The sequence below is a fragment of the Carcharodon carcharias genome, chromosome 6 (assembly GCF_017639515.1).
Source record: "Carcharodon carcharias isolate sCarCar2 chromosome 6, sCarCar2.pri, whole genome shotgun sequence".
NCBI lineage: Eukaryota > Metazoa > Chordata > Chondrichthyes > Lamniformes > Lamnidae > Carcharodon > Carcharodon carcharias.
In genome coordinates, this window is record NC_054472.1 from 133,011,754 (window position 1) to 133,037,325 (window position 25,572).

Sequence of the window (25,572 nt, forward strand, 5' to 3'; positions counted from 1 at the left end):
GACTTCATCCCATTCTCTCAGTTCCTTCGCCTCCGTCGCATCTGTTCCGATGATGCTACCTTCAAAAACAGTTCCTCTGACATGTCCTCCTTCTTCCTTAACCAAGGTTTTCCACCCACGGTGGTTGACAGGGCCCTCAACCGTGTCCGGCCCATCTCCCGCACATCCGCCCTCACGCCTTCTCCTCCCTCCCAGAAACATGATAGGGTCCCCCTTATCCTCACTTATCACCCCACCAGCCTCCGCATTCAAAGGATCATCCTCCGCCATTTCCGCCAACTCCAGCATGATGCCACCACCAAACACATCTTCCCTTCACCCCCCCCTATCGGCATTCCGTAGGGATCGCACCCTCCGGGACACCCTGGTCCACTCCTCCATCACCCCCTACTCCTCAACCCCCTCCTATGGCACCACCCCATGCCCAAGCAAAAGATGCAACACCTGCCCCTTCACTTCCTCTCTCCTCACCGTCCAAGGGCCCAAACACTCCTTTCAAGTGAAGCAGCATTTCACTTGCATTTCCCCCAACTTAGTCTACTGCATTCATTGCTCCCAATGTGGTCTCCTCTACATTGGAGAGACCAAATGTAAACTGGGCGACCACTTTGCAGAACACCTGCGGTCTGTCCGCAAGAATGACCCAAACCTCCCTGTCGCTTGCCATTTTAACACTCCACCCTGCTCTCTTGCCCACATGTCTGTCCTTGGCTTGCTGCATTGTTCCAGTGAAGCCCAATGCAAACTGGAGGAACAACACCTCATCTTCTGACTAGGCACTTTACAGCCTTCTGGACTGAATATTGAATTCAACAACTTTAGGTCTTGAGCTCCCTCCTCCATCCCCACCTCCTTTCTGTTTCCCCCTTCCTTTTGTTTTTTTCCAATAAATTATATAGATTTTTCTTTTCCCACCTATTTCCATTATTTTTAAATATTTTTAAATCTTTTATCCTCTCCCCACCCCCACTAGAGCTATACCTTGAGTGCCCTACCATCCATTCTTAATTAGCACATTCGTTTAGATAATATCACCAACTTTAACAGCTATGTGTTCTTTTGTTCTAATGTTGGTGACATCTTTTGATGATCTGCTTCTATCACTGCTTGTTTGTCCCTACAACCACACCAACCCTCTTCACTTCTCTCTCTCTCTCTCTCTCTCTCTCTCCCCCCCCCCCCCCCACCCCCCCACCCACCCACACACACACCTTAAACCAGCTTATATTTCAACTCTTTCTTGGACTCGAACTTTTCTTCTCCGTCGATGCTGCCAGACTTGCTGAGTTTTTCCAGGGTAATTCTGTTTTTGTCTTCTGTATATACCTTGCCTTCCCTTTGAATGCAAATTCTCATTGTATCACCAGACCCTTTGATCTCCACCTCTTCTAACAATAAAACCCCTTTCATAGGAGCAACTTTCTTAGTAATACAAACATATTGCTTGGTCTCTCTTAGCTAGGTGCAAGAATTTAGCCACAGTCTTTGAAAGATTTATTCAACAAAATACAAATGTACCCTCTACCTTACTTTTTCCATCTCAAAACTATACATTAAAGCACCCAGGTTAGCTGGCTTTAATCCCATTAAGACACACACAACCACACCCACAGACACAAACCCTACTACAAGACCAATTCAAATGAAGTTCCAATAACATTAGATACATTAACATCTCTTCATGACATCCCCCTCCCTATCAAAAAATGAAGCGTCATAATTCTAAAGGACGGCTTCATTTCTTAATTACTCATCTCACACTAACAGGTGCATGCATTATCATAACAATTTATATACACAAGTCCTTGGTATCAACAGAAATCATTCCAGTTCAATGTCCAGTTTTTTTTTAAAAACGCCCAATGGTCCTTTAAGCTTCAAACTCCTGATTACACATTTGCGAACAGATTCTCTCTATCTGCAACATGTACAATCCATAGATTAAATGGTTGTAATAATAGATTCCATCTAAAAAGTCTTGCACTTTTGTCTCGAACTTGGTCCAAAAACTTCAAAAGATCGTGGTCTGTATAAACAATTGTTTCTGATTAATTGCTTGCAACATACATCTCAAAATGCTGCAGCGCTAACGCCAAACCCAAGGTCTTTTTTCAATTGTTGAATACCTTCTCTGTTGTACATTCAGCGTTCATGAAAAATAGCCTATCAGTTTTTCAATTCCAGTGTTATCTTCTTGTAACAGTACAGCCCCAATGCCTACATCGCTTGCATCAACTGCCAAATTGAATTGCTTGGCATAATTGGGTACAGCCAAAACTGGTGTCGCCATTAAAACCTTATTCAAACTATCAAATGACTTCTAACACCCTAGTGTCTATTGAAACTTCTTGTTCTTTTTTAATAGTTCAGTCAGTGGAGCGACCACTTGGCTAAAATATGGTGCAAATTTCCGGTAAAACCCACTTGTGCCAGAAATCTCAAAACTTCATGTTTTGTTGTAGGCATTGGGAAATCCATGACAGCCTCAACTTTTGCATCTCTTGGGACCACCTTACCATGTCCAATGGTATAGCCTAGATATGTAACTTGTGCTTTTGCAAATTCACTTTTAGCCAAGTTCATCACCAAATTAGCTTCTTGTAATTGAGAAAGTAATTCTTCCAGATGTTTGTCCATCTTTGAAATATCACAGGTGCATCCTTCATACAAAATGGTATGACTTTAAACTGATATAGTCCGCTTGGCGTTACTAAAGCCAATATCTTCTTTGCTCTCTCTTACAATGGTACCTGCCAATATCCTTGTAGCGAGTCAATCTTTGTGATAGATTTCGACTGTCCCATTTACTCAATGCAATCTTCCAACTGTGGTATAGGATAACAATCTGCTTTAGTTATCGCATTCGCTTTTCAATAGTCCACACACAGGGCAGGATTTTCCGCACCCGCTCGGCACCGGGATCGGCCAGTCCTGCTGCAAGTCAGTGGACTTCTGGCTGGTGCGCCATCTTGCACTTGGCGGGTCCTGCCTGCAACGCAGCCAGAAAATCCCAGCCACAATCTTTGTGTTGCATCTGGTTTCGGTACCAGCACAATAGGTGGACTCCAGTTACTGCAACTAGACTCAATGATATCATTTTGAAGAATGAAATCAATTTATTTTTGTACTTGTGATAACTTTAACAGATTTAAGTTATAAGGATATTGTCTGATTAGAGATGAAACTTGTACAGAGACATTATGTATAGCTAAATGTCTCTTTCCTAATTTATTCCCACAAATAGGTTTGTGTGGCTGCAAAAGCTTTTCCAAATCACTTTAACACTTGCTTGGAAGGTAACTCAATATTTCATTTACGTTTTCAAGTACCCCCCATTATCTAATTCGATTAGAAGAAAATCAATTTCAGAGTCCTGCACTTATACCTCTTTCTCAACATCCACCATCACTAATATCTCTTTTTGTTCCTCTTCCCAGTCAAAGTACTTCTTAAGCATACTTACATGACACACCCTCCACTTCTTTTTTCTATCTGGAGTATTTATTAAATAATTTACTTCACTCAATTTCTTTTCAATCCTGTGACGCCCACTAAATATTGCATTTAATGAATCACCTAGTACTGGTAACAAAACTAATATATTTTCCCTAGAAACAAAACTGCAAGTTTTAGCCTTCACTTTCATCACTTGCTGTGATATCTTTAAATGTTCCCTAGCCAACTCATATGCACTGTTCACTCTTTCCCTGATATTTGATATGTAGTCCAAGAGAAAGGTTTCTGAATTTTGACCCACCAATTTCTCATGAATCAATTTCAGTCGTCCCCTTACCTCATGACCATAAACTAGTTCAAAAGGGCTAAAACTAGTCAATGCATTAGGAGTGTCTCTAATAGCACATAACAAGAATGGAATTCATTCAACCCAATCTGGTGGATAAACCCAACAGTACACTCTCATAATAATTTTTAAAGTTTGATGCCATCTTTCCAAAGCTCCTTATGACTCCAGGTGATAAGCTATTGACTTAAACTGTTTTATCCCCAAAATTACTTCCTTCAACAGCTATGACTTGAAATTTGACCCCTGATCTGATTGTTTTTCCTTAAGTAAACCGTATCTTGTAAAAAAATTAATTAACTCCTCCATAATCTTCTTATAATGTAATATTTCTTAAAGGTACCACTTCAGGAAACCTGGCAGACACATCCATATTGTCAGTAAGTACTGATTTCCACTTTTAGTCTTAGACAGGGGTCCTATACAATCAATCATGACGATAGTAAAAGGTTCTTCAAATGCTGGTATTGGGATTAAAGGTACCGGCTTAATCACTGCTTGTGATTTCCCTGTTACTTGACATGTATGACAGGTTCTACAGAATTTGACTACATTCCTATGCAATCCTGAGCAAAAAATTACCTTTGGATCTTTTCCTGTGTTTTCCTAATTCATAAATGTCCCCCCTCATGGAATTTCATGAGCAATCCTCAGAATCTCATTTCTATACCCTAATAGGATAACTATCTGATGCACCTTGTTCCAGCTTTCATTTGCTGAGACATGATCCAGCCTCCATTTTCTCATTAAAATATTTCTTTTAAGGTAACAACATACTGGAATACATTTTGCTTCTGTTTCTGAATAAGCTTTCTGACATAACTGCTTTAATTGCAAATCATTTTTCCGCAACTCCACAAACCTCTTTGAGTTAAACACTTCAGCTGAATTGTCCTGTAATCTTTCCTCATAAACAATGTTGTCAAACATAGTGCCAGCTAATTGCATCTCAATACTTTCATCTTGCCTTTGAACTGCCTGCCCTCTTTGTTTATCTTGTTCTTCTCAATGAGCCTTTGATCTCATTATCACACAATCAGAAAACAATCCAGGATGTTCCTTCTGTAACACCTCTGTTGAAAATGCTTCTACAGGCTGCTCAACTACCCTAGGCATCACCCACATTTGTGATACAGTTATATCATTACCCAGAATAAATTGAATCCCTGCAATGGGCAATTTTTACACTACTCCAACAACAATTTCATCTGTGTTCCATTTGCACTTTAAATTTACCTTTCACAATGGAATAGATTTAGCATCTTCATGAATCCCACTTATTATCACCTGCTCTTGCAATACTCACTCTGAACAACAAATATCACTATCCCACAACATTAAAGATTGAATAGTCCCTGTGTCTCTTAAAATGTTAATATCTTTACCTACTCCACCTACTCCACCCTGTTCACATACAAAGTCTTTAAATACTTCTGCAACCTGCTCCTCAGAATTCTCTTGGGTAAATTGTGAACACATTCCCACTTCTTTACTAATCACTGATTCTCCCTGTTTTGCCTGTACACAAAGCATTGGCTTTTCCTGTGCCTGAACCTCAGAGCCCACAGTACTTTTTCTTCCAGAGCTTTCCTGTACCCCAATAATTCCAACAGTTTTTTTCATACAATTTCCAACACACTGACTTTGTGTGCCCCATTTTATTACAAGGAAAACAACTCAATTTTCCAATGTCACTCCTAGCCTTAGCACCTTCATTTTTATACTGAGAAAAAAAACTTGTTGAGAATTCCCAACACTCCTTCTCTTCCCAGACTATGTACCTTCCTTTCACCTTCCCACTTTCCATCCTTTTTCAATTTGAAATGGCAATGAAATAAAGGTAAAGCTCCATGAACTAACTCATAATCATCATCCTGTTTGTCTTACAGTTTGGACCCTCTGTTCCTCCACATGAGTCCTCAGTACTGAAGGAATTGAGTCTTTAAATTCTTCCAAAGGAATTACTTCCCTAAGAGCTGCCTATGTTGTTTCTATTTTTAACACCCATATCCACTGGTCAAAATTATTTTGTGCTACTCTCTCAAACTCAATATAAGTTTGCTCTGGCTGTTTTCTCATATTCCTAAATTTCTGCCTGTATACTTCAGGAACCAACTCATATGCACTCAAAATTGCCTTTTTCACCACATCATAATTCATTGATATCTCTTCAGACAGCGAAGCATATACCTCATGCACTCTACCCAGCAACTCAGACTGTAATAATAACATCCAGTACTCCTCTGGCCATTACATCTGTTTACCTATCTTCTCAAAATGAAATAATGAGCACTTCAACATCTTTTTCCTCAAACTTTGGAAGAGCTTGTACAAATCTAAACATCTCCCCAATGGGTTTTAGGTTTTTCATCATCAGAACTCTCCTCAGAATCAAAGATCTCATTTTAATTTCCAGCCTTTTAAGTAGATATTCTCTTTCTCCCTCTTTCTCTCTTTCATGAAATTCCAATTCCAGCTTTCTTTCTTTCTCCTGCCTTTCTACTTGCTCCCTTTTCAATGTAATTTCTCTTTCCTTTGCTTCAAATTCAAGTTTCTTCATTTCAAACTGAAGTCTCAGTAGCTCCAGCTGTGACTCACTAGTGTCAGGTTTCACTTCCAACTGTAGATGCTGTGCTATACTTTTAATTATATCTGATTTCCTAGCCCCCACAGGTAACCGCAATTTTAACTTATCTGCCAACTCTGTTAACTTATTTTTTTTTTAACCCAATCAGTTATATCTTCTACTCCCTGCCAAATCTTAGCAATTGCCAAAGCCATCACCAATTCTAAATAAGCTCACCAACTCCTGAATTCAAAGTGCTTCTCATACTCATAACCTTAAGATTCACCAATTCCAAACCAATCAAGGAATTATAAATATTATCCCGCCAAGAGCTCCCAATTGTTATGACACAGCAGTTGGTAAAGGCTGAGTTATTTAAAATACCAGAGCGAAACTTTAAACAACTGTCATAACTATGTTTTCAATTGGTATTTTTGGGATGCAGCTTGGAATTCAGGAATAAAACCAACAGGCCTTGAGAGGTTTTTTATATAAATTAAAGTAAACATTAATTAATTTAACAACAAATTTAAACACATACACATGTCTACAAATTACTACCATAATAACTTATAAACAAATCCCCAAATGAATCACTCCCAAGTAAATATCTTCACCAAGACAATAACATCGCATAGAGCAGAAATTTTCGCTCAGCGGGCGCGAGCACGCTCGATCTGCTCAAGCACTAAATGACGCGTGTTGACATTGGCCATGTTTGCCAATGTCAACGCGCAGTCGCATGATAGTTCAGGTTGGTTGGCAGGCAAAAAGGCCAAGTGGCTTTTGCTTTTTTTTTTGGAAACCTCATCCACAGGTGGGATGAGGTTTCCAAAAGCAAATAATAATAAAATAAAAGTTTTAAAATTAAATTAATAACATGTCCCTGCTCAAGTGACATTATCAGATGAGGGGACATATTCTATTACATCTTTGTAATCTTAATTTTCTTTTTTAAAAATGCTTCATCTCCCTGAGGCAGCTCAATGCCTCAGGGAGATTATACAGCGCTCACTTGCGTGCATGCACAAAGTTTGCACTTGGCCCGCTTGCCCCCTCCTCCCCCTCCACGCACATGCAGTACTCGGCGCTGCTGCTCATGTTTCACGGTGGGCAGGCCTTAATTGGCCCACCAGCATGAAATCACAGTCCAGTCCTGATCGCAGGCGGTGGTTGGCTTCACAACCACCCCCACCCGCCCTCACTGAGCCTGCCTGCCAAAGGCAAAATTCTGCCCATAGACTTTAAACAGACACCAGGCAAAGCACATTTTTTATTACAAATTCAAAATGAGGTTCCTTTCAACTTTCTTTCCTTTGCAGACAGTTGTAGGCTTACGGATGGCTTAGATCTTACATTCCTCTGACCTCCACACACAAAACTGTTTTGTACATACCTAGCCTTCCCTTTGAGTATAAATTCTCATTGTATCACCAGGCCCTTTGAACTCCACCTCTTCGAACAATAAAACCCCTTTCATAGGACCAACGTTATTAGTAATATAAACATATTGCTTGGTCTCTCTTAGTAGGTGCAAGAATTTGCCCCCAGTCTTTGAATGGTTTATTCAACAAAATGCAAATGTACCCTTTACATTACTGTTTACATTTCAAAACTACTATACATCAAAGCACCCAGGCTAGCTGGCTTTAATCCAGTTAAGACATACACAGAAACACTCACAGAATCAAACCCTACTACACGTCAAATTTAAAATAATTTCCAATAAAATTAGATACATTAATATTTCTTCATGACACAGCACAGATGTGCTGCAACAATTCTATGGCCAGAATTTTATATTCAGCATGCAGGGGTGGGCCTGACATGCCAGAACGTAAAAGAACACGTGATGACGTCAGGCATGCATCCCGACGTCACCACGTACCATTGTGATATTTGGGAAGGTGGGCATGCTATGAGGATGGAGGTGCACCTGCCATTAATTAACGGACCAGTTAAGGCCCTTGAGGCACAAATTGTATTTGATTTTGTGCAGCCCGTGTGATTTTCAGGGCGTCGCATGGGTGCACCAGGCAGGCGGGTCGGCCACATTTTCAAAAACCTCATCCACAAGCGGGATAAGAAGGGTGAGTGGGCTCGCTAATGTGAATTGTTAGCACTTCAGATTATAACATACTGCTGCTTGCTTTTGTGAACAGGACAACTTCAGAGCTGCTTTGACAGAAATAATAGGCTTCAGTTCAGGACTCTGGAGGGGTCATACCACTTGGGACCTTCCAGGTCTCAGACAGCCTTCCCTTACTGTGGGAATGGGGATTGTGGTCTCTGCTGGAGGCGCCTCCTCCTCTGAGGAAGAGAGGGCCAGAAGGGGGAGGAGGCCAGGTGTCCCTATTCAGTCTCCAGGGGAGTGAACTGTGGGAGGAGAGGCACAGGCACAAGAGGTGCAGGGCCAACAGGAAGTCCAAGGCAGAAGGGGCCGCAGAAGATGCCACTATCCTGCTGCCAGGGTTTACAGGCGGTGATGCAGCTACCTCAATATGTCTGAGGCACAATGCCAAAATGCCTCTTAAGGGAGAGCGTGACCTCCATCTGTCAGATGATTGGCCCTGAGATCAGCTCCAACTCTGTGGGTGGACACACCGTGCCAGTGGCGCTGAAGGTCACAGTGGCCCTCAACTTCTATGTGTCCGGCTCTTTCCAGGGGTTGGTGGGTGATCTTTGTGAAGTCTCCCAATCAGTTGTCCACAGTTGTGTCAAGCTGGTGACAGACACTCTGTTCAGATGTGCATTGACTTTCATTCACTACCTCACAGACGAGGCCAGCCAGGCAGAGCAATCCAGGGACTTTGCAGTGATTGCTGGGTTCCTTTGCATCCAGGGTACAATCAACTGCACACATGTGGCCATCAAAGCGCCATTGGGTGAGCTTGGTGCCTTCATCAACAGGAAGGGATTCCACTCCATAAAAGTACAGATAGTGTGTGACCATAGGAGGCAGATTCTGCAAGTCTGTGCAAGGTATCCATGATGCTTACATCCTGAGACACTCCCAGGTGCCGAGGCTCTTCAGTGCTCCAGTCCGGCTGGATGGATGGCTGCTGGGCATCATCCCCAAAGTTCAAGAGAGTCGGGGGGCAGAGGTGATGGTGCTAGGAAAACTGAAAGGTCTGAAGGTGGATAAATCACCTGGACCAGATGGATTACACCCCAGAGTTCTGAAGGAGATAGCTGAAGAGATAGTGGAGGCGTTAGTGGTGATCTTTCAGGAATCACTCGAGTCAGGGAGTGTCCCAGAAGACTGGAAAATCGCTAATGTAACCCCCCCCCCCATTTAAGAAGGGAGTGAGGCAAAAGACGGGAAATTACAGGCCAATTAGCCTGACGTCAGTCGTTGGTAAGATTTTAGAGTCCATTATTAAGGATGAGATTTCAGAATACTTGGAAGTGGAAGGTAAAATCGGATAAAGTCAGCATGGTTTCATCAAGGGGAGGTCAAGCCTCACAAATCTGTTAGAATTCTTTGAGGAGTTAACAAGTAGGTTAGACAAAGGAGAGCCAATGGATGTTATCTACTTGGGCTTCCAGAAGGCCTTTGACAAGGTGCAGCACAGGAGGCTGCTCAGTAAGATAAGAGCCCATGGTGTTAGAGACAAGGTATTAGCATGGATAGAAGATTGGCTGTCTGGCAGGAGGCAGAGAGTGAGGATAAGGGGGTCCTTCTCAGGATGGCAGCTGGTGACTAGTGCAGTTCTGCAGGGGTCAGTGTTGGGACCACAACTTTTCACTTTACACATTAATGATCTAGATGAAGGAACTGAGGGCATCCTGGCTAAGTTTGCAGATGATACAAAGATAGGTGGAGGGACAGGTAGTATTGAGGAGGCGGGGAGGCTGCAGAAGGATTTGGACAGGTTAGGAGAATGGGCAAAGAAGTGGCAGATGGAATACAACGTGGGGAAGTGTGAGGTCATGCACTTTGATAGGAAGAATAGAGGCATGGACTATTTTCTAAATGGGGACAGAATTCAGAAATCTTGAGTGCAAAGGGACTTTGGAGTCCTAGTCCAGGATTCTCTTAAGGTTAACCTGCAGGTTGAGTCGGTTGTTAGGACAAATGCAATGTTGGCATTTATTTCAAGAGGACTAGAATATAAAAGCAGGGATGTGCTGCTGAGGCTTTATAAGGCTCTGGTCAGAGCACATTTAGAATATTGTGAGCAATTTTGGGCCCCGTATCTCAGGAAGGATGTGCTGGCCCTGGAGAGGGTCCAAAGGAGGTTCACGAGAATGATCCCAGGAATGAAAGGCTTAACATATGAGGAACGTTTGAGGACTCTGGGTCTATACTCGATGGACTTTAGAAGGATGAGGGAGGATCTGATTGAAACTTACAGAATACTGAAAGGCCTGGATAGAGTGGACGTGGGGAAAATGTTTCCATTAGTAGGAGAGACTAGGACCCGGGGCACAGCCTCAGAGTAAAGGGAAGACCTTTTAGAACAGAGATGAGGAGAAACTTCTTTGGCCAGAGAGTGGTGAATCTATGGAGTTCATTGCCACAGAAGGCTGTGGAGGCCATGTCATTGAGTGTATTTAAGATCGAGATAGATAGGTTCTTGATTGGTAAGGGGATCAAAGGTTACGTGGAGGAGGCGGGAGAATGGGGTTGATAAACTTATCAGCCATGATTGTATGGCGGAGCAGAGTCGATGGGCCGATTGGCCTAATTTCTGCTCCTATGTCTTATGGTCTTACGGTCTTATGGCTATCCCCTCAAAAGGTGGCTCATGACACCTCTCCATCATCCAAGAACAGAGGCCAAGCAACAGTACAATAGGAGCCATGGCTCCACAAGGGTGGTGGTAGAGAGGGCCATCATTCTTCTCAAGATGTGCTTCCGATGCCTGGACCGTTCAGGGGGCACAATGCAATACTCCCCAGATCATGTGTCACTAATAGTGGTTGCATGCTTACTCTGCTGCCCTGTTATCCTTGATGACCTTGGTGGGTGTCCTCCGGCCCATGGAGCCTGTGCTGGTCTCACCAGCCTCGTCAGATGCCACAGTCACTGGCAGAAGGGTGGAGGAGCTGCTACCCTCATCCGGAGCACCCTGAGAGGAGCCCGCAGAGACAACAAGCAGCTTGTGCACCAACATCAGGTTGTTTTGGACCTCCTGCTCACCTGTGATGGATGGACACCCATCTGAGGTGATTGCTGGTGTGACGGCTCACAGGTTCGAGTGCATCCGCAGAAATCCCTGACTGAGCTCCTGGATCAGCCTCTCCATGAGAGTTGCCACCCTCTCCATGGAGGAGGCAGTGTGCTTAACCATGAGGGTCATTGCATTGCCTGGCTAAGAGGGTGTGATGCTGGTGAATTTATATTGCCTGTGTCCTCTGGGGTGAGCAGTGGCCTTAAGGATCCTGACCCCGATGGTCTTCTGACATGTCATTAGTGGAAGTCGTTCCACTGTTACTGTGCATACCTGGCACCTGGATCATGGTGCCCTCGTCTTTCCATTACCAATGGGGATTCCATGTTCGCGGCTCATATCAATATACAGACAACAGTGGAATGGTTGCTATGACAAACATTTTGACCTCAGTGCACTGCGCTTTTACCACCCTGTTGCACCGCTGCTGGCTGACCTAAGCCCATGGCACCTCTCCAGCTCCAGTGTCTCCTGCTCGTATCTGGACAGGAGTAGAAGGGGCGCTCCTCTGCCAGTCTGCAACCTTTCAGCATTATTGTGGGCTGTCTTCTCCTGAAAGGAGAGAGGAGCATTGATGAGTCCACCCTATATCTGCATTGCCATTACAGCCAGGAGGGCTCAACCCCCTGCCCAGATGCTGCCTCATTGGCATTTGCCACTCACACTCTAAGAACTCTGAGGTCCGGCAGGGGGAGTGTGGGAGGGCTGGTGGGGGGTGCTCCTAACTGCTGTGCTAAGCGAGCCATGCTAACATGATGCTCACCCTTTCTCAAGATCGCAGGAGGTCATTGAAGCGCTTGTGGCACTGCACCCATGTGCGCCTCACCACATCATGGAAGCTAACCCTCGATGGCATTTTTTGGTGAGGTGGGGGGCATCCTCCTCCCGTCCCTTGGGGCAAGGATATCCCAGCGTGCTGCCACCTCCTTCAGGATGGCAGCATGACACTCGTCAGAAAATTGTAGGGCCGACTGCCCAGCCGACCTGCCTCCTGCCTGCCGTGTTCAGCAATGAGGTTCTGCATGACAACGGTACTCCGAGTCAATGGCAACCTTTGCATGGTTGTCTGCGCTATTTTTGAATAGGCCACCAGGTCGCCATTGGACCCAGCGGACATTAAGTTCCCGCTCCTGCCCACCCCTTCACGCTGATGCCAGAGTCACACATTACAGGCCTAAAATGGTGATGTGGACCCGATTGCGGGAGGCAGTCGGGTTCCCAACCAGCCCCGCCCGCTCCTGCCAAGCCCACCCAACGTAGGAAAAATTCAGGCCTATGATTCTACATTTAAGAAAACAAAAACTGGAAGTATTGAATCAGAGTTAAGGTTGGCCTCTTTTCCATGAGTATGAAAAACGGAAAAGCAAGACACATATGAGCAGTTTAGAAAATCCATCCCTGGATATGCTATTCTGCCCTTTCAGTTGTAATCAGCATGTTATCAGCATGAATACCAGTGGGGAAATATTTAAACCTCTCAGTCACTATTATCATTCAGGTAAATATCTCGATATATCTGCCAATAATGGAAATCTGGGCTATTACATTTTCTGCCACCAAAATTGCACATACTTTTTAAAATTGATATAGGTTTTTTTTCTCTTCTTTTGATTTCCAAAGGTGTCCATGCAGATGAGGACATCCAGTGGATGACCCAGATAAATAGGCTCCAGAAGCTAATTGACCGCCTAGAAAAGAAGGTATGCATTTATTCAGAATGTGGACAGTCCATAAAAGAGCAACTTTACAATAGCAAATATATCATAAAACTCATTACCATAAACCAAAAAAATCAATTCTGATCACATTTACCAATTAAGAATTATGTTTGCCATTGCTCTTCTACGAGATATCATCTATAAGAATGTATTTATCAGTAATAAGTCTCATGTACAGCATGCGTTTTCTGTACATATAACAAGTACTCCTTGTCATAATATACTGTCACGTTTAATAGTACTGCTTTTGTACCTATTCTTCTATTTACTTCTAATTGGCTCATCTTTCCCATCAGTTTTTTAAAATTTCTAAATGCGTGCTAATTTTTTTTTACATATTTTAACTTCTTACAGTCAATTGAGTGATGTACAAATTTATTCCATGTCAAATATTTCTTTCAGTTGATTGTGTAACATGCAAGTTTATTAAATAAAATTCACTCTTATTAATTTGTTGGAAGAGCAAAAAGTTAATCAAGTAGACTAATTAAATAACAAAAAATCTTTTTGCCTGCCATTTTTATTGGTACCTGACATTTTCAATAGCAATGTAAAATCCTGCCAAAGTTACATATTTAGTAGCAATATTATTAAATGTATTCATTGTTTTTAATACATTAAAATTTTAACTTAAAGGCTTCATCTGATGTAAATGTCTGACCTTCACCTGAATATCTTATTGCTAGAAAGTTAAAGACAGTTCCTAACCTCATTAGTGCAGTCTGTAAAATTCCTCAGGATGCATCGGGAGGTTTCTCTGGGAGGAAGTGGATTGATTTCTCCTACAGTTCATGAGTATTTTTGAGTTTGTTTACTTTCTCAAATATTTCAAAGGAAACTGGAAATTAAATTCTTAAACCTCAAATTGAAGATATAAATAGAATTTTTGCCTGATATAAACTGCTCATTTTTTATTTCAGTTAGACAACACTTGTGTTTAACAGAACTGGTGGATTCTTTTGTTAACATTGAGGAAAAAATGGAATGCTTTATCAAAAAATAGTGATTTAAACTTATCTAAAATATGAATTTATATCATCAGATTCTTCAAGAAATGGGATGCTGTTCGGGGGAATTGTTTGTCCTGGCTGGCATCAAGCTCCTTTGGGCATTGTTGCAGCTGATCATCCAGCCAATGGAGACTATTCCATCACACTCCTTGCTGGCTTATGCCTTGTTAGTGGTAAAGAAGCTTTATGCAGGCATGCATTGCTTTGTTATCTGAGAAATTGCAAATAAGCTGAACACTACAATCATTAGTGAATAGCCCCATTTCTAACCTTCTGGTGGATAGAAGGCCATTGATGAAGCAATTGAAGATAGTTGGGTCTTAGTACTGCTAAGTAACAATGTTCCAAGGCTCAGGTGATTGGCCTTCAACAATGACAATGCTCATTTTGGTGCTTTGAGGTATGACTCCACCCAAAAGAGAATTTGCTCTGATCACTTGAATTCAATTTTACTAAGGCTCCTTGGTACCACACTCTGTCCTTGACATCAAAGCAGCATTTGATCATCAATATTACCTCATGACAGAAATTCAACTAGTACCCATGATTCAGTGAAAACTGTAATAAGATCCAGGGCCTAGTGGCTCTGACTGAACCAGGATTGAATATCAAGGATAAAAATAAAAAACGCTGGAAAAGTCAGAATGTCAGGCAGCATCTGTGGAGAACAGTTAACCTTTTATGTTGATGCCCTTTCATCAGAACTGGGAAAAGTTAGAAATGACATTTCAACAACGAGCTCTGTCCAAGAAGGCAATTTAAATATAATGAGGCTGCGTGCCTCGCTTTTATTTGCTATTTAAAATTTAAGACTGAATGGCAGGGTTTTCTGAGAGGCGAGGTGAGGCACTGAATCAAAAGGCATGTGCCTTTCTACCTACATTTTTAAAAATTCATTCAAGGGATGTGGACTTCGCTGTCCAGGTCAGGATTTATTGCCCATCCCTCCCCCCACCCCAGTCATCCCTGGTCTCCACGCCCAAGATTTCTGACCTCCCTTAGACCTCTGTGCAGTCCGACCAACCTCCCTCTCCCAAGGCCTCTGACTTCATTCTCTCAGCATACTGAGATTTCCAATACCCCAAACACTCCCCCTACTAGGCGTCCAACACTCCAAAGCTCACTCTCAACTGCACCAGCACCCCCCTCCCCACTATCCTCAGCACCGGCCTCTGATCTCCTCCACAGGTTTCCAAAGCCTCCCAACCATGGTACTCCAACCAAGCCTCTGACCTGCACCCCAGAACCTCAAGACATGACTCCCCTCCATCCCACTTCTGTGGGACTCCTGGATTAACTCCAATCCCCTACACTAGGACCAGTGATCCCAACTCCTGGGGATCTGACCACACCCCATTTTCCAGCTCTCAAGGCGTGAACCTACCTGCTCCTGTGGCCTCCTCTAGGCCACATGATGTCAGTGATATCGTGCACATGCTGTGGAATTAAAACTCTACAGTGTGCATGGAAACCCAGACTTGCAGGTTCCCTGCATTCTATGGCCACCCACCCATCCTGCCACTACCAGAAGGTCAGGTAAGTTAAATCTCTCTCCATGGAGTTTATATTAACAGTCCTCCCATGATGGGTGGGAAGAGGTTGTGGGGAAGGGACCTAAAGCTTAGAAAATGCAAAATGTGACCTAACCAATGTGTATGCCACCATTTTGATGGCAGTGGGTAGCTTGTTGTCCAAATATCCTGTCTTGGAGCACCTCATTAGCATACTTAGATCAGCTATATACAGTATAATTAAGAGCCAAATTAAAATTTAACCTCTGCTGCATCAGTTTGCCATGTACTCTCCTGGCCAAGAAAACCTCCAGCCTTTTTTCTGCCTCTCTGTCTCTAGCCCCTGCCACAATCTGCAGCCTGCCCACCTCCTGATTGCCAGAGATCATCACCATAGGTTACTGGCTACAAATGTCATTGGTTTTCCCATCCCTTGGCTGGCCGCTAGGTGAGATACAAAAGAAAAATATGAAGTCCTGCCATTAAATTCAGCAGGATCCCTATGACCCCAGGGATATCAGGGCATATGTATTTTGTCATGCCATTCCCTTTTTTGATGTCCCCCCAATTAAATCAACAGATTCCATATTGGGCTTCCTTGCATCATGTTTTTTCAGAAAGTAGTAGGGGAATGAAAGACAGAGGCTGGGATGGTTACACACCTTGCATCCATCTGATTATAACCCACACCAGAATATGTAGACCAAGATGTTTCTATGTCCAGTTCATGAAATATAGTGTTTCTGGAGACTGAACATTCCCAAGAAATCCATGATGAGGTAGGCTACATGCTGAAACCTAACCTTCGGCCACCTCGGGCATTGATGCTGTGAAGATCACAACAACCCTGAACCTTTTGACTGTGGATCTTTACAGGCTACCACTGCCCTGAGTAGTATCATTAGCTAATTGGCTGCACAAACATGTTTAAAGCAAACGACAAATTCTTTGTTGTCTAAAGCCAGTTCATCCAATTCTCTGTGAGCAACTAGCTACAAATGACATGGCACTGCAATTTTACAGGAAGAAAGAGAAGACTCTCATTGATCTCTGGGCTGCATCTCAGTATTTCATGTCTCAGGAGTGCCGAAGGCCTGGAACCCAGGGCAGGGCAGTCCCTTATTTTTCTGACAATGACCTAGAAGTGATGCTGAAAGCTGTGAGGGAGAGGAGGGAGGTCCCCTTCCAAAGTGGGGCAGGAAGGGGCCATCCATAGAAACAAAGCAGGCCTGGGTTGAGATAGCAACCACTGTCAATGCTCAGAAATATGTACCAATGTCATGCCAAGAAGCTAAATCACTTTCACTTGAGCTGAACATCATATGGCAGGACGACAATACCAGACACTGAGGTGCTCACTCAAGCTGGCATGCCATACATCCACACCATACTGAGACAGTCACAACTGAGTTGGATTGGTCATGCACTCAGAAGGCCTGACACTGACTTACCAAAGTGAATCCTCTATGGAGAGCTTAAGTTTAGGGTGCACTGTCATGGCAGTCAAATGAAGCACAACAAGGATACTCACAGAATTACAGAATTTTTGCAGTGTACAAGGAAACCATGCGGCCCATCGTGTCTCCACCAGCTCTTCGAATGAGCATTTCACCCAGTTCCATTCTCCTGCCTTTTACCCATAACCCTGCAGATTGTTTCTTTTCAAATAATCATCTAATTCCCTCTTGAATGCCTCAATTGAACCTGCCTTCAACATACTCTCAGACAGTGCACTCCAGACCCTAACTACTCAATGTGTGAAAAAGTTTTTTCTCATTTCACTTTTGTTTCTTTTGCCAGTTACTTTAAATCTGTTCCCTCTCATTCTTGATCCTTTCATGACTGGGAACAGGTTCCCCCTGTCTAATCTGTCCAAGCCCCTCATGGTTTTGAATACTTCTATCAAGTCTCCTTTCAGTCTTCTTTTGTCCAAGGAAAAGAGTCCCAACATCTCCAATCTATCTTCATAACTTAAGTCACTCATCCCCGGAACCATTCTCGTAAAACTCTTCTGCACTCTCTCCAATGCCTTCATATCCTTCCTAAAATGTGGTCCCAGAACTATACACAATATTTCAACTGAGGTCTAACTAGTGTCTTATATAAAAACAACATAACCTCCCTGCTCTTGTACTCTATGCCCCTGTTAAAAAAGCCTAGGAAACTATATGCTTTATTAACAGCTCTCACAACTTGTCCTGCCACCTTTAATGACTTATGCACATATACACCCAGGTCTCTCTGCTTCTGCACACCCTTTAGGGTAGTATACTTTATTTTATTCTGTCTCTCCATGTTCTTCCTACCAAATGTATCACGTCACATTTCTCCGCATCGAACTTCATCTGCCACCTATCTGCCCATTCCACCAACATGTCTCTGTCCTTTTGAAGTTCTACACTGTCCTTCCACATTTTGTATTGTCCACAAATTATGAAATTATTCCCTGTATGCCTAGGTCTAGATCATTAATATATATCAGGGAAAGCAAGGATCCCACCCTGAAGGCTTCACTTAGTACTGGATACTGCAAAGGTTATGGGCCCTGACAACATTCCAGCAGCACACCGAAGACTTGTACTCCAGAACTAGCTATGCCTGTAGCCAAGTTGTTCCACTATAGCTATAACACAGGCATCTACCCAGCAATGTGGAAAACAGCCCAGGTAAGCCTTGTCCACAAAAAGCAGGACAAATCCAACCTGGCCAATTACCTCCCCATCAGTCTATTCTCAATTGTCAGTAAAGTGATGGAAGGGGTCATCGACAGTGCTATCAAACAACACTTAATCAGCTGACACTCAGTTTGGGTACCACCAGGGCCACTCAGTCCTGAGCTCATTATAGCCTTAATCCAAACATGGGACAAAATAGCTGAACTCAAGGGATGAGGTGAGAGTGACTGCCCTTGACATCAAGGCAGCATTTGACTATGTGTGGCATCAAGGAGCCCTAGAAAAATTGGAGTCAATGGGAATCAGGGAGAAAACTCTCCACTGGTTGGAGTCACAACTAGCATAAAGGAAAATGGTTGTGGTTGTTGGAGAACAATCATCTCAGCCCCAGGACATCAATGCAACAGTTCATCAGGGTAGTCTATGGGCCAAACCATCTTCAGCTTCTCCATCAATGACATTCCCTCCATCATAAGGTCAGAAGTGGGGATGCTCGCTGATGCTTTCACAATGTTCAACACCATTCGTGAATCCTTGAATGCTTAAGCAGCCCATGCCCATATGCAGCAAGACCTAGACCAACATTCAGGTTTGGGCTGATAACTGGCAAGTAACATTCGCACCACACAAGTGCCAGGCATGACTATCTCCAACAAAAGAGAGAACCCTACCATCTTCCCTTGATATTTAATGGCATTACCATTATTGAATCCCACACTATCAACATCCTGGGAGTTACCATTGACCAGAACTTGAAGTGGACCAACCATATGAATAATGTGCCTAAAAGAGCAGGTCAGAGGCTTCGAATTCTGTGGAAAGTAACTCAGCTCCTGACTCCCCAAAGCCTGTCCACCATCTACAAGGCACAAGTCAAGAGTGTGATGGAATATTCTCCACTTGCCTGGATGAGTGCAGCTCCAAGAAACACTCAAGAAGCTCAACACCATCTAATGCAAAGCAACCCACTTGATTGGCACCCCATCCACCATTTTCAACATCCACTTCTTCCACCACCGATGCACAGTGGCAGCAATATGCACCATCTATATGGTGTGCTGCAGCAAGTCACCAAGGCTCCTTCGACAGCACCTTCCAAACCCGTGACCTCTACCATCTAGAAGGACAAGGGCAGCTGATGTGTGGAAGCACCACCACCTGCAAGTTCCCTTCCAAGCCACACACCATCCTGATTTGGAACCATATTGCCATTCCTTCATGACCGCTGGGTCAAATTCCTGGAACTCCCTTCCTAACAGCACTGTGGGTGTACCTACACCACAAGGACTGCAGTGGTTCAAGGCAGCAGCTCACCACCATCTTCTCAAGGGCAATTAGGTGTGGGCAATAAAAATGACAGCCACATCCTGTGAAAAAAATAAAATGGTATAATAGGCACAAATCACTAATAAGGGATTTGGTAAACACGTTCATCAAAATTTGTGTTTATTTTTTAAACGAGGCACATAAGAACAGTTGTACATAGGTATAAAACTTGAAGACTTCAGAGCTGTGTGTGTCCTCTGCTCAAAGCAAAAGTGAAACTAAGATTGGATCACATGACAAATTCCCTTTCTAGTGTTGTCATGCTAATATCTCTTAAAGGCATATCACAACATCCCCTTTTCTTTTTAAGGATAGTTCCCCCCTCCCAAAGAAATATAAATATTTACAATACATGTTTACGTTTAGCTAACAATACATAAGGGCATAGAACTGACAAGTCTATGAGTCTCTAAAGTGTAAAGGTTATCTGCGGGTTTGCCCAGATCTTGTGATGGTAACCTTGTCTGAAGGTTTCTTTAATTGCTCGCAGTGAACTGTGGGATTGTCATTCTTGGATGTTGTTTTTGGTTGCATTTGGGATCTTGTCCAAGATGCAATAGGACGGTACACTGGGTGAATAGCTGGAATGGATCTGATTTGTCTGCGGGTATGCCTCACCATTGTACTTTCATGACTTCATAGGACCTTGGTTCTGAACAAATCCTTGTCACCTCGTCTGGTTGCCACGAACCTTCTGTGGGATCTGGGATGCTAACTTGTTGTCTCAATTGTAAACTTGACAATTCTGTACCTGCATTTTTATCATGCATGTTGATCATCTTCTCTTGTAGTTTTAAAAGTTGCTTTCTAGTTTCTGAGAAAGTAGAATGGGTAAGACTGAGTAAATTGGTACCCACTGGTCTGCCCAGCATGAGCTCTGCTGATGATGGAGTAGTTACACTTAAATGTGTTGCTCTCAGATGTAACATTGCAATGTGTAGATGTTGCTTGGTCTGTCTACATTTGAGCATTACGGATTTCACTGTATGAATCATTCGTTCAGCTGTACTGTTAGATCTAGGGTAATGAGGAGAAGAAGCAGTTTGATTGATATTCTCCTCCTCAAACATATTCTGAAATGGCTTGCCAATAAATTGCAGACTGTTATCAGTAATAATCTCTCTAGGCACGCCAAATAAACTGAAAATAGCACTTAGTGTGTGCACAACAGTTGTGCTTGACTTATTGTGCAATTGTCAAATAATAGGGTATTTAGTAAAGTAGTTGACGATAACAATGAAGCCAGTGCCATGGAAATGAAAATGGTCAGATACAATTTTGGATCAAGGGTGGGTATGAGCTTTGTGCTGACTTGGCATGTGCAACAGCTTCAATATCATTGTTCTTACCTGGCCAATTGACTGTCTCTCTTGCAAGTCTTCTCATCCGATCTATCCCATGTGTGATTGAAGAAATTGTTGAACAATATCAGAACGCAAAGATTCTTGATGACCTGCCTGCCTTTAGAAATGACTCCCTGGGAGATGCCTAGCTTGTCCTGATAAAGCTAAAATGGCCTCTCATGTTCATGGACATACTGAATCGATGATGGTTTGCCACTGTTTCTGCAGTGTCAAATCTTTCACCATTTCTTCCTGTAACTGCTGGCATTTGTGTCACACAAAATATACCAGATCAAGCTGGAGAACTTCAAGTTCAATATTGGAACGCAGGATATCAATGAAGTCAAATTGTCGATCTAAGTATCTTCTGTTTTCGCTGGGTTGGGCAATCTAAGTGTACCTGATGTGATTGTCAAGTTACCTGGCTTGTATCTAATCTCACAGTCATAACCTTGAATCTTTATCAAGAGACATTGCAATCTTGGTGGTGCACTGATCAACGGTTTTCACAAAATCATCTCCAATGATTTGTGGTTGGTCTCTAGCACAATTCTTTTGCCAAATAGATAGATATGAAAACGCATGATTCCAAACACTAAAGCTAATGTTTCCCGCTCAATGTTGGAGTAACTAGATTGCATTATGGACAGAGATTTTGGTGCAAATGTAATCAGTTTGCCTTTTTGTAGTATGCATATTCCCAGGCCTTTCTGTGAGGCATCTATCTCCAAGGTAGTTTTCTCCCTAGAATCATAAAATTGTAATGTCAATGCTTCTGATAAAGACTGTTTCAATGCTTTGAAGAGATATTGGTGGTCTTCGTGCCACAGGAAAGACACATTCTTTCTCACCAATTCTGTTCACAATGAAGATTTTTGAGCGAAATTGGGAATGTACGGAGACAAGAAATTGAAGAGACCTAGACACCTTCAAAGATCACCTATTCTTGAAGAGTTGGCATGGCCTTAATGTCCTTTATTTCACTTGGACAGGGATATATTCCAGCACTGGGATAAAGAGAACCGAGAGAAATTGATCTGCTGCACATTTATGTCGCATTTCAGACTGTTGAACACAAACCTTCATTACATGCTGCTTGCATCAGTAACTGCAGATTGTGGTCATATTCCTGCTTTGTTCTTTCCACAACTACTATGTTATCTGTGATACAGATGCACCCTGGTACAGCACAACTAATGCAACCCATGTGAGCCTGAAATAGATTCTGGCTGACAGATAGCCTGAAAGGAAGTTGTTGAAAACAGTATTGTTTGAAGGGGGTATGAAATGTAGTAAGCTCTTGGGCTTCTCCATAAGATATACAGACCAGTACCAGTTGGCTTCAAGCTTCGAGAAGAATTTTGTACTCACAAATCTTGAATTTAACTCTCTAATGTGGGTATTTTGGAATGACAATGTTCCAGAGCTATGTTTAAACCTCATGGATTGAGGCATACTCTCAAAGATTTAAAATGCAGCAGATGACTGTGAAGAAAATCTTTGAAGACACAGCGCCTAGCTGGTACTCAAATAAAGAGCTGGTAAGAAGATGGATCCCTCATGCTGAGATTGCAACTCATAGCCTGTCAGTTCAGTGAGTGGAACAGTGCATCCAGAGTACTAGCGCAGGATTAGCTCAGTCAGGAAAGGCAAGTGACCAGGTGTGGGCCAGATCAATAGCGAGCAAGGGAGACTCAAACAAACAAATAAAAATGCCATAAAAATCAGGCCAGAAAAGTTTGCGATTATAACGTCCTTTGAAATTGTTCGTATATCAAAGGCAGAGAGAAAACGCAAGGAGAGGAAGTACTGAGCCAGCAACTCACCTAAACTTCAGTCACCTGCGCTATCCTGTCCTTTTTGCAGCAGAGCCTTCTGGGTGCAGATCAGCCTTAGCAGTCACCTACATACCCACTGGAACAACACCAAACACACCAGATGATGAACATAGTCATCTTTGCCTTGAATGATGAACAAGGCTGTCAGTGGCAGAAATCTCATTAGCCAATCCTGGATTCAGTGTAAGAAAAGGTACAATGAATTCATACGCTCTGGCAAATTGAGTGAAATGCCAAACTCTCAAGACAGATCCCAAGGTGTTCACCCTCCAATAGATACACCACCTGTGGAGCCTCATGGTACATGCTGTTCATGACGATGGGAGGGGTGTGTGCCCAGGGCAGTTATTTCTCCCTCAGAAAGGCTCAGAGCTGTAACCATTAAAACATGGGGCTGGATTTGATAGGAGGGGGGTTGTCTGCTTGCTATCTCCCGCCCCACACCCCCCCAAACCCCCCATCGCAGAAGGAAAGTTGATCCCGAATGGGCTAACTTTTAAAAGCCTACCTGACAGCGATAACACACTGGGGTGGGGTAAACAGGCTGAGGGTCGGACTTCTACCCCTCAGTAGACAGGAAATCCCACCTTCAATGTGCTTGGCTGCAGTTCTAGCACGGGGAGGCAATGGTGTATTGATATTGCTGCTGGACTAGTAACGCAGAGACCCAGGATAATACTCTTGGGACCCCGGTTCGAATCCTGCAATGGTAGATGGTGGGATCTGAATTTAATAAAACTCAGCAATTAAAAGTCTAATAATGACCATCATCGATTGTTGTAAAAGCCTATCTGCTTCACGAATGCCGTTTAGGGAAGGAAATCTGATCCGTACCTGGTCTGGCCTACATGTGACTCCAGACCCACAGCAATGTGGTTGACTCTGAAATGACCTAGCAAGCCACACAGTTGTACAAAGGAATGAAACCGGACAGACCACTCTGCATCGACCTCAGCACCAGAAACGACAATGGCAAACCCAGCCCTGTGTGCAAAGTCCTCCTTACTAACAGTTGGGGGCTAGTGCCAAAATTTCTGACGGACTAGTCAAACAACATCCTCACGGAATCATATTTTACAGATAATGTCTCAGACACCACCAAACACGAGCAGAGGTCGTGGCACGGAGGGAGGGAGTTGCCCTGGGAGTCCTCAACATCAACTCCAGACCCAGTGAAGTCTCATGGAATCAGGTCAAATATACTGTCCTCCCTCAGCCAATGAATCAATACTCCTCCATATTGAACACCACTTGGAGGAAGCACTGAGGGTGGCAAGGCCGCAGAATGTACTCTGGGTGGGGGACTTCAATGTCCATCACCAAAGTGGCTGGGTGGCACCACTACTGACTGAGCTAGCTGAGTCCTAAAGGACTTGGATGCTATACTGGGTCTGCAACAGGTGGTGAGGGAACCAACAAAAGGGAAAGAAGTACTTGACTTCATCCTCACCAATCTGCCTGCCACAAATGCATCTGTACATGACAGTATCAGTAGGAGTGACCACAGCACAGTCCTTCTGGAGATGAAATCCCACCTTCACATTGAGGATTTCCTCCTTCATGTTGTGTGGCACTACCACCATGCTAAATAGGATAGATTGAGAACAGATATAGCAAGTCAAGACTGGCAACCATAAGGCACTGTGCCATTGGCAGCAGAATTGTAGTCGAACACAATCTGTAACCTCATGGCCTGGCATATCCCCACTCTACCATTACAGTCAAGCCAGGGGATCAACACTGGTTCAATGGAGAGTGCAGGAAGGCATGCCAGGAGCAGCACCAGGCATACCTAAAAATGAGATGTCAACCTAGTGCAGCTAAAATATATAAATTGCATGCCAAACAGCATAAGCAGCAAGTTATAGAGTTAACTGATCCCACAACCAACAGATCAGATCTAAGCTCTGCAGTCCTGCCACATCCAGTGGTGAATGGTGGTGGACAATTAAACAGTTCACTGGAGGGGGAGGCTGTACAAATATCCCCATCCTCAATGATGGGGGAGCCGAACACATCAATGCAAAAGATAAGGCTGAAACATTTGCTACAATCGTCAGCCAGAAGTGCTGAGTAGATAATCCATCTCGGCCTCCTCTAGAGATCTGCAGCATCACAGTCTTCAGCCAATTCATTTCACTCCACGTAATATCAATAGACAACTGAAGGCATTCGATAGTGCAAAGGCTATGGGCCCTGACAATATTCCGACAATAGTACTGAAGACTTGAGCTCCAGAACTTGCTGCGCCCCTAGCCAAGCTGTTCCAGTACAGCTACAACACTGGCATCTACCCAGCTATGTGGAAAATTGCCCAGGTATGTCCATACACAAAAAGGACAAATCCAACCTGGCCAGTTACTGCCTCATCAGTCTACTCTTGATCATCAATAAAGTAATGGAAGGGATCATCAACATTGCTATCAAACGGCACTTGCTTAGCAATAACCTGCTCACTGATGCCCAGCTTTGGTTCCGCCAGAGCCACTCAACACCTGACGTCATTACAGCCTTGGTACAAAAACGGATAAAGAGATAAACTCCCAAGTTGAGGTGACAGTGACTGCCCTTGACGTTAAGGGCACATTTGACCGAGTGTGGCATCA

The 25,572-nt window shown here is 43.4% G+C and overlaps 1 protein-coding gene across 1 annotated transcript in view; it reads left to right on the plus strand.

The window, feature by feature from the left end:
* LOC121278831 (N-terminal EF-hand calcium-binding protein 1-like) overlaps positions 1-25,572 on the plus strand; it is a 273,038-nt gene that overhangs the window by 208,503 nt on the left and 38,963 nt on the right. The window contains exon 8 of the mRNA XM_041189290.1: positions 13,166-13,245. Within this exon, the coding sequence (XP_041045224.1) occupies positions 13,166-13,245 (80 nt within the window). The remainder of the gene's footprint in view (positions 1-13,165; positions 13,246-25,572) is intronic.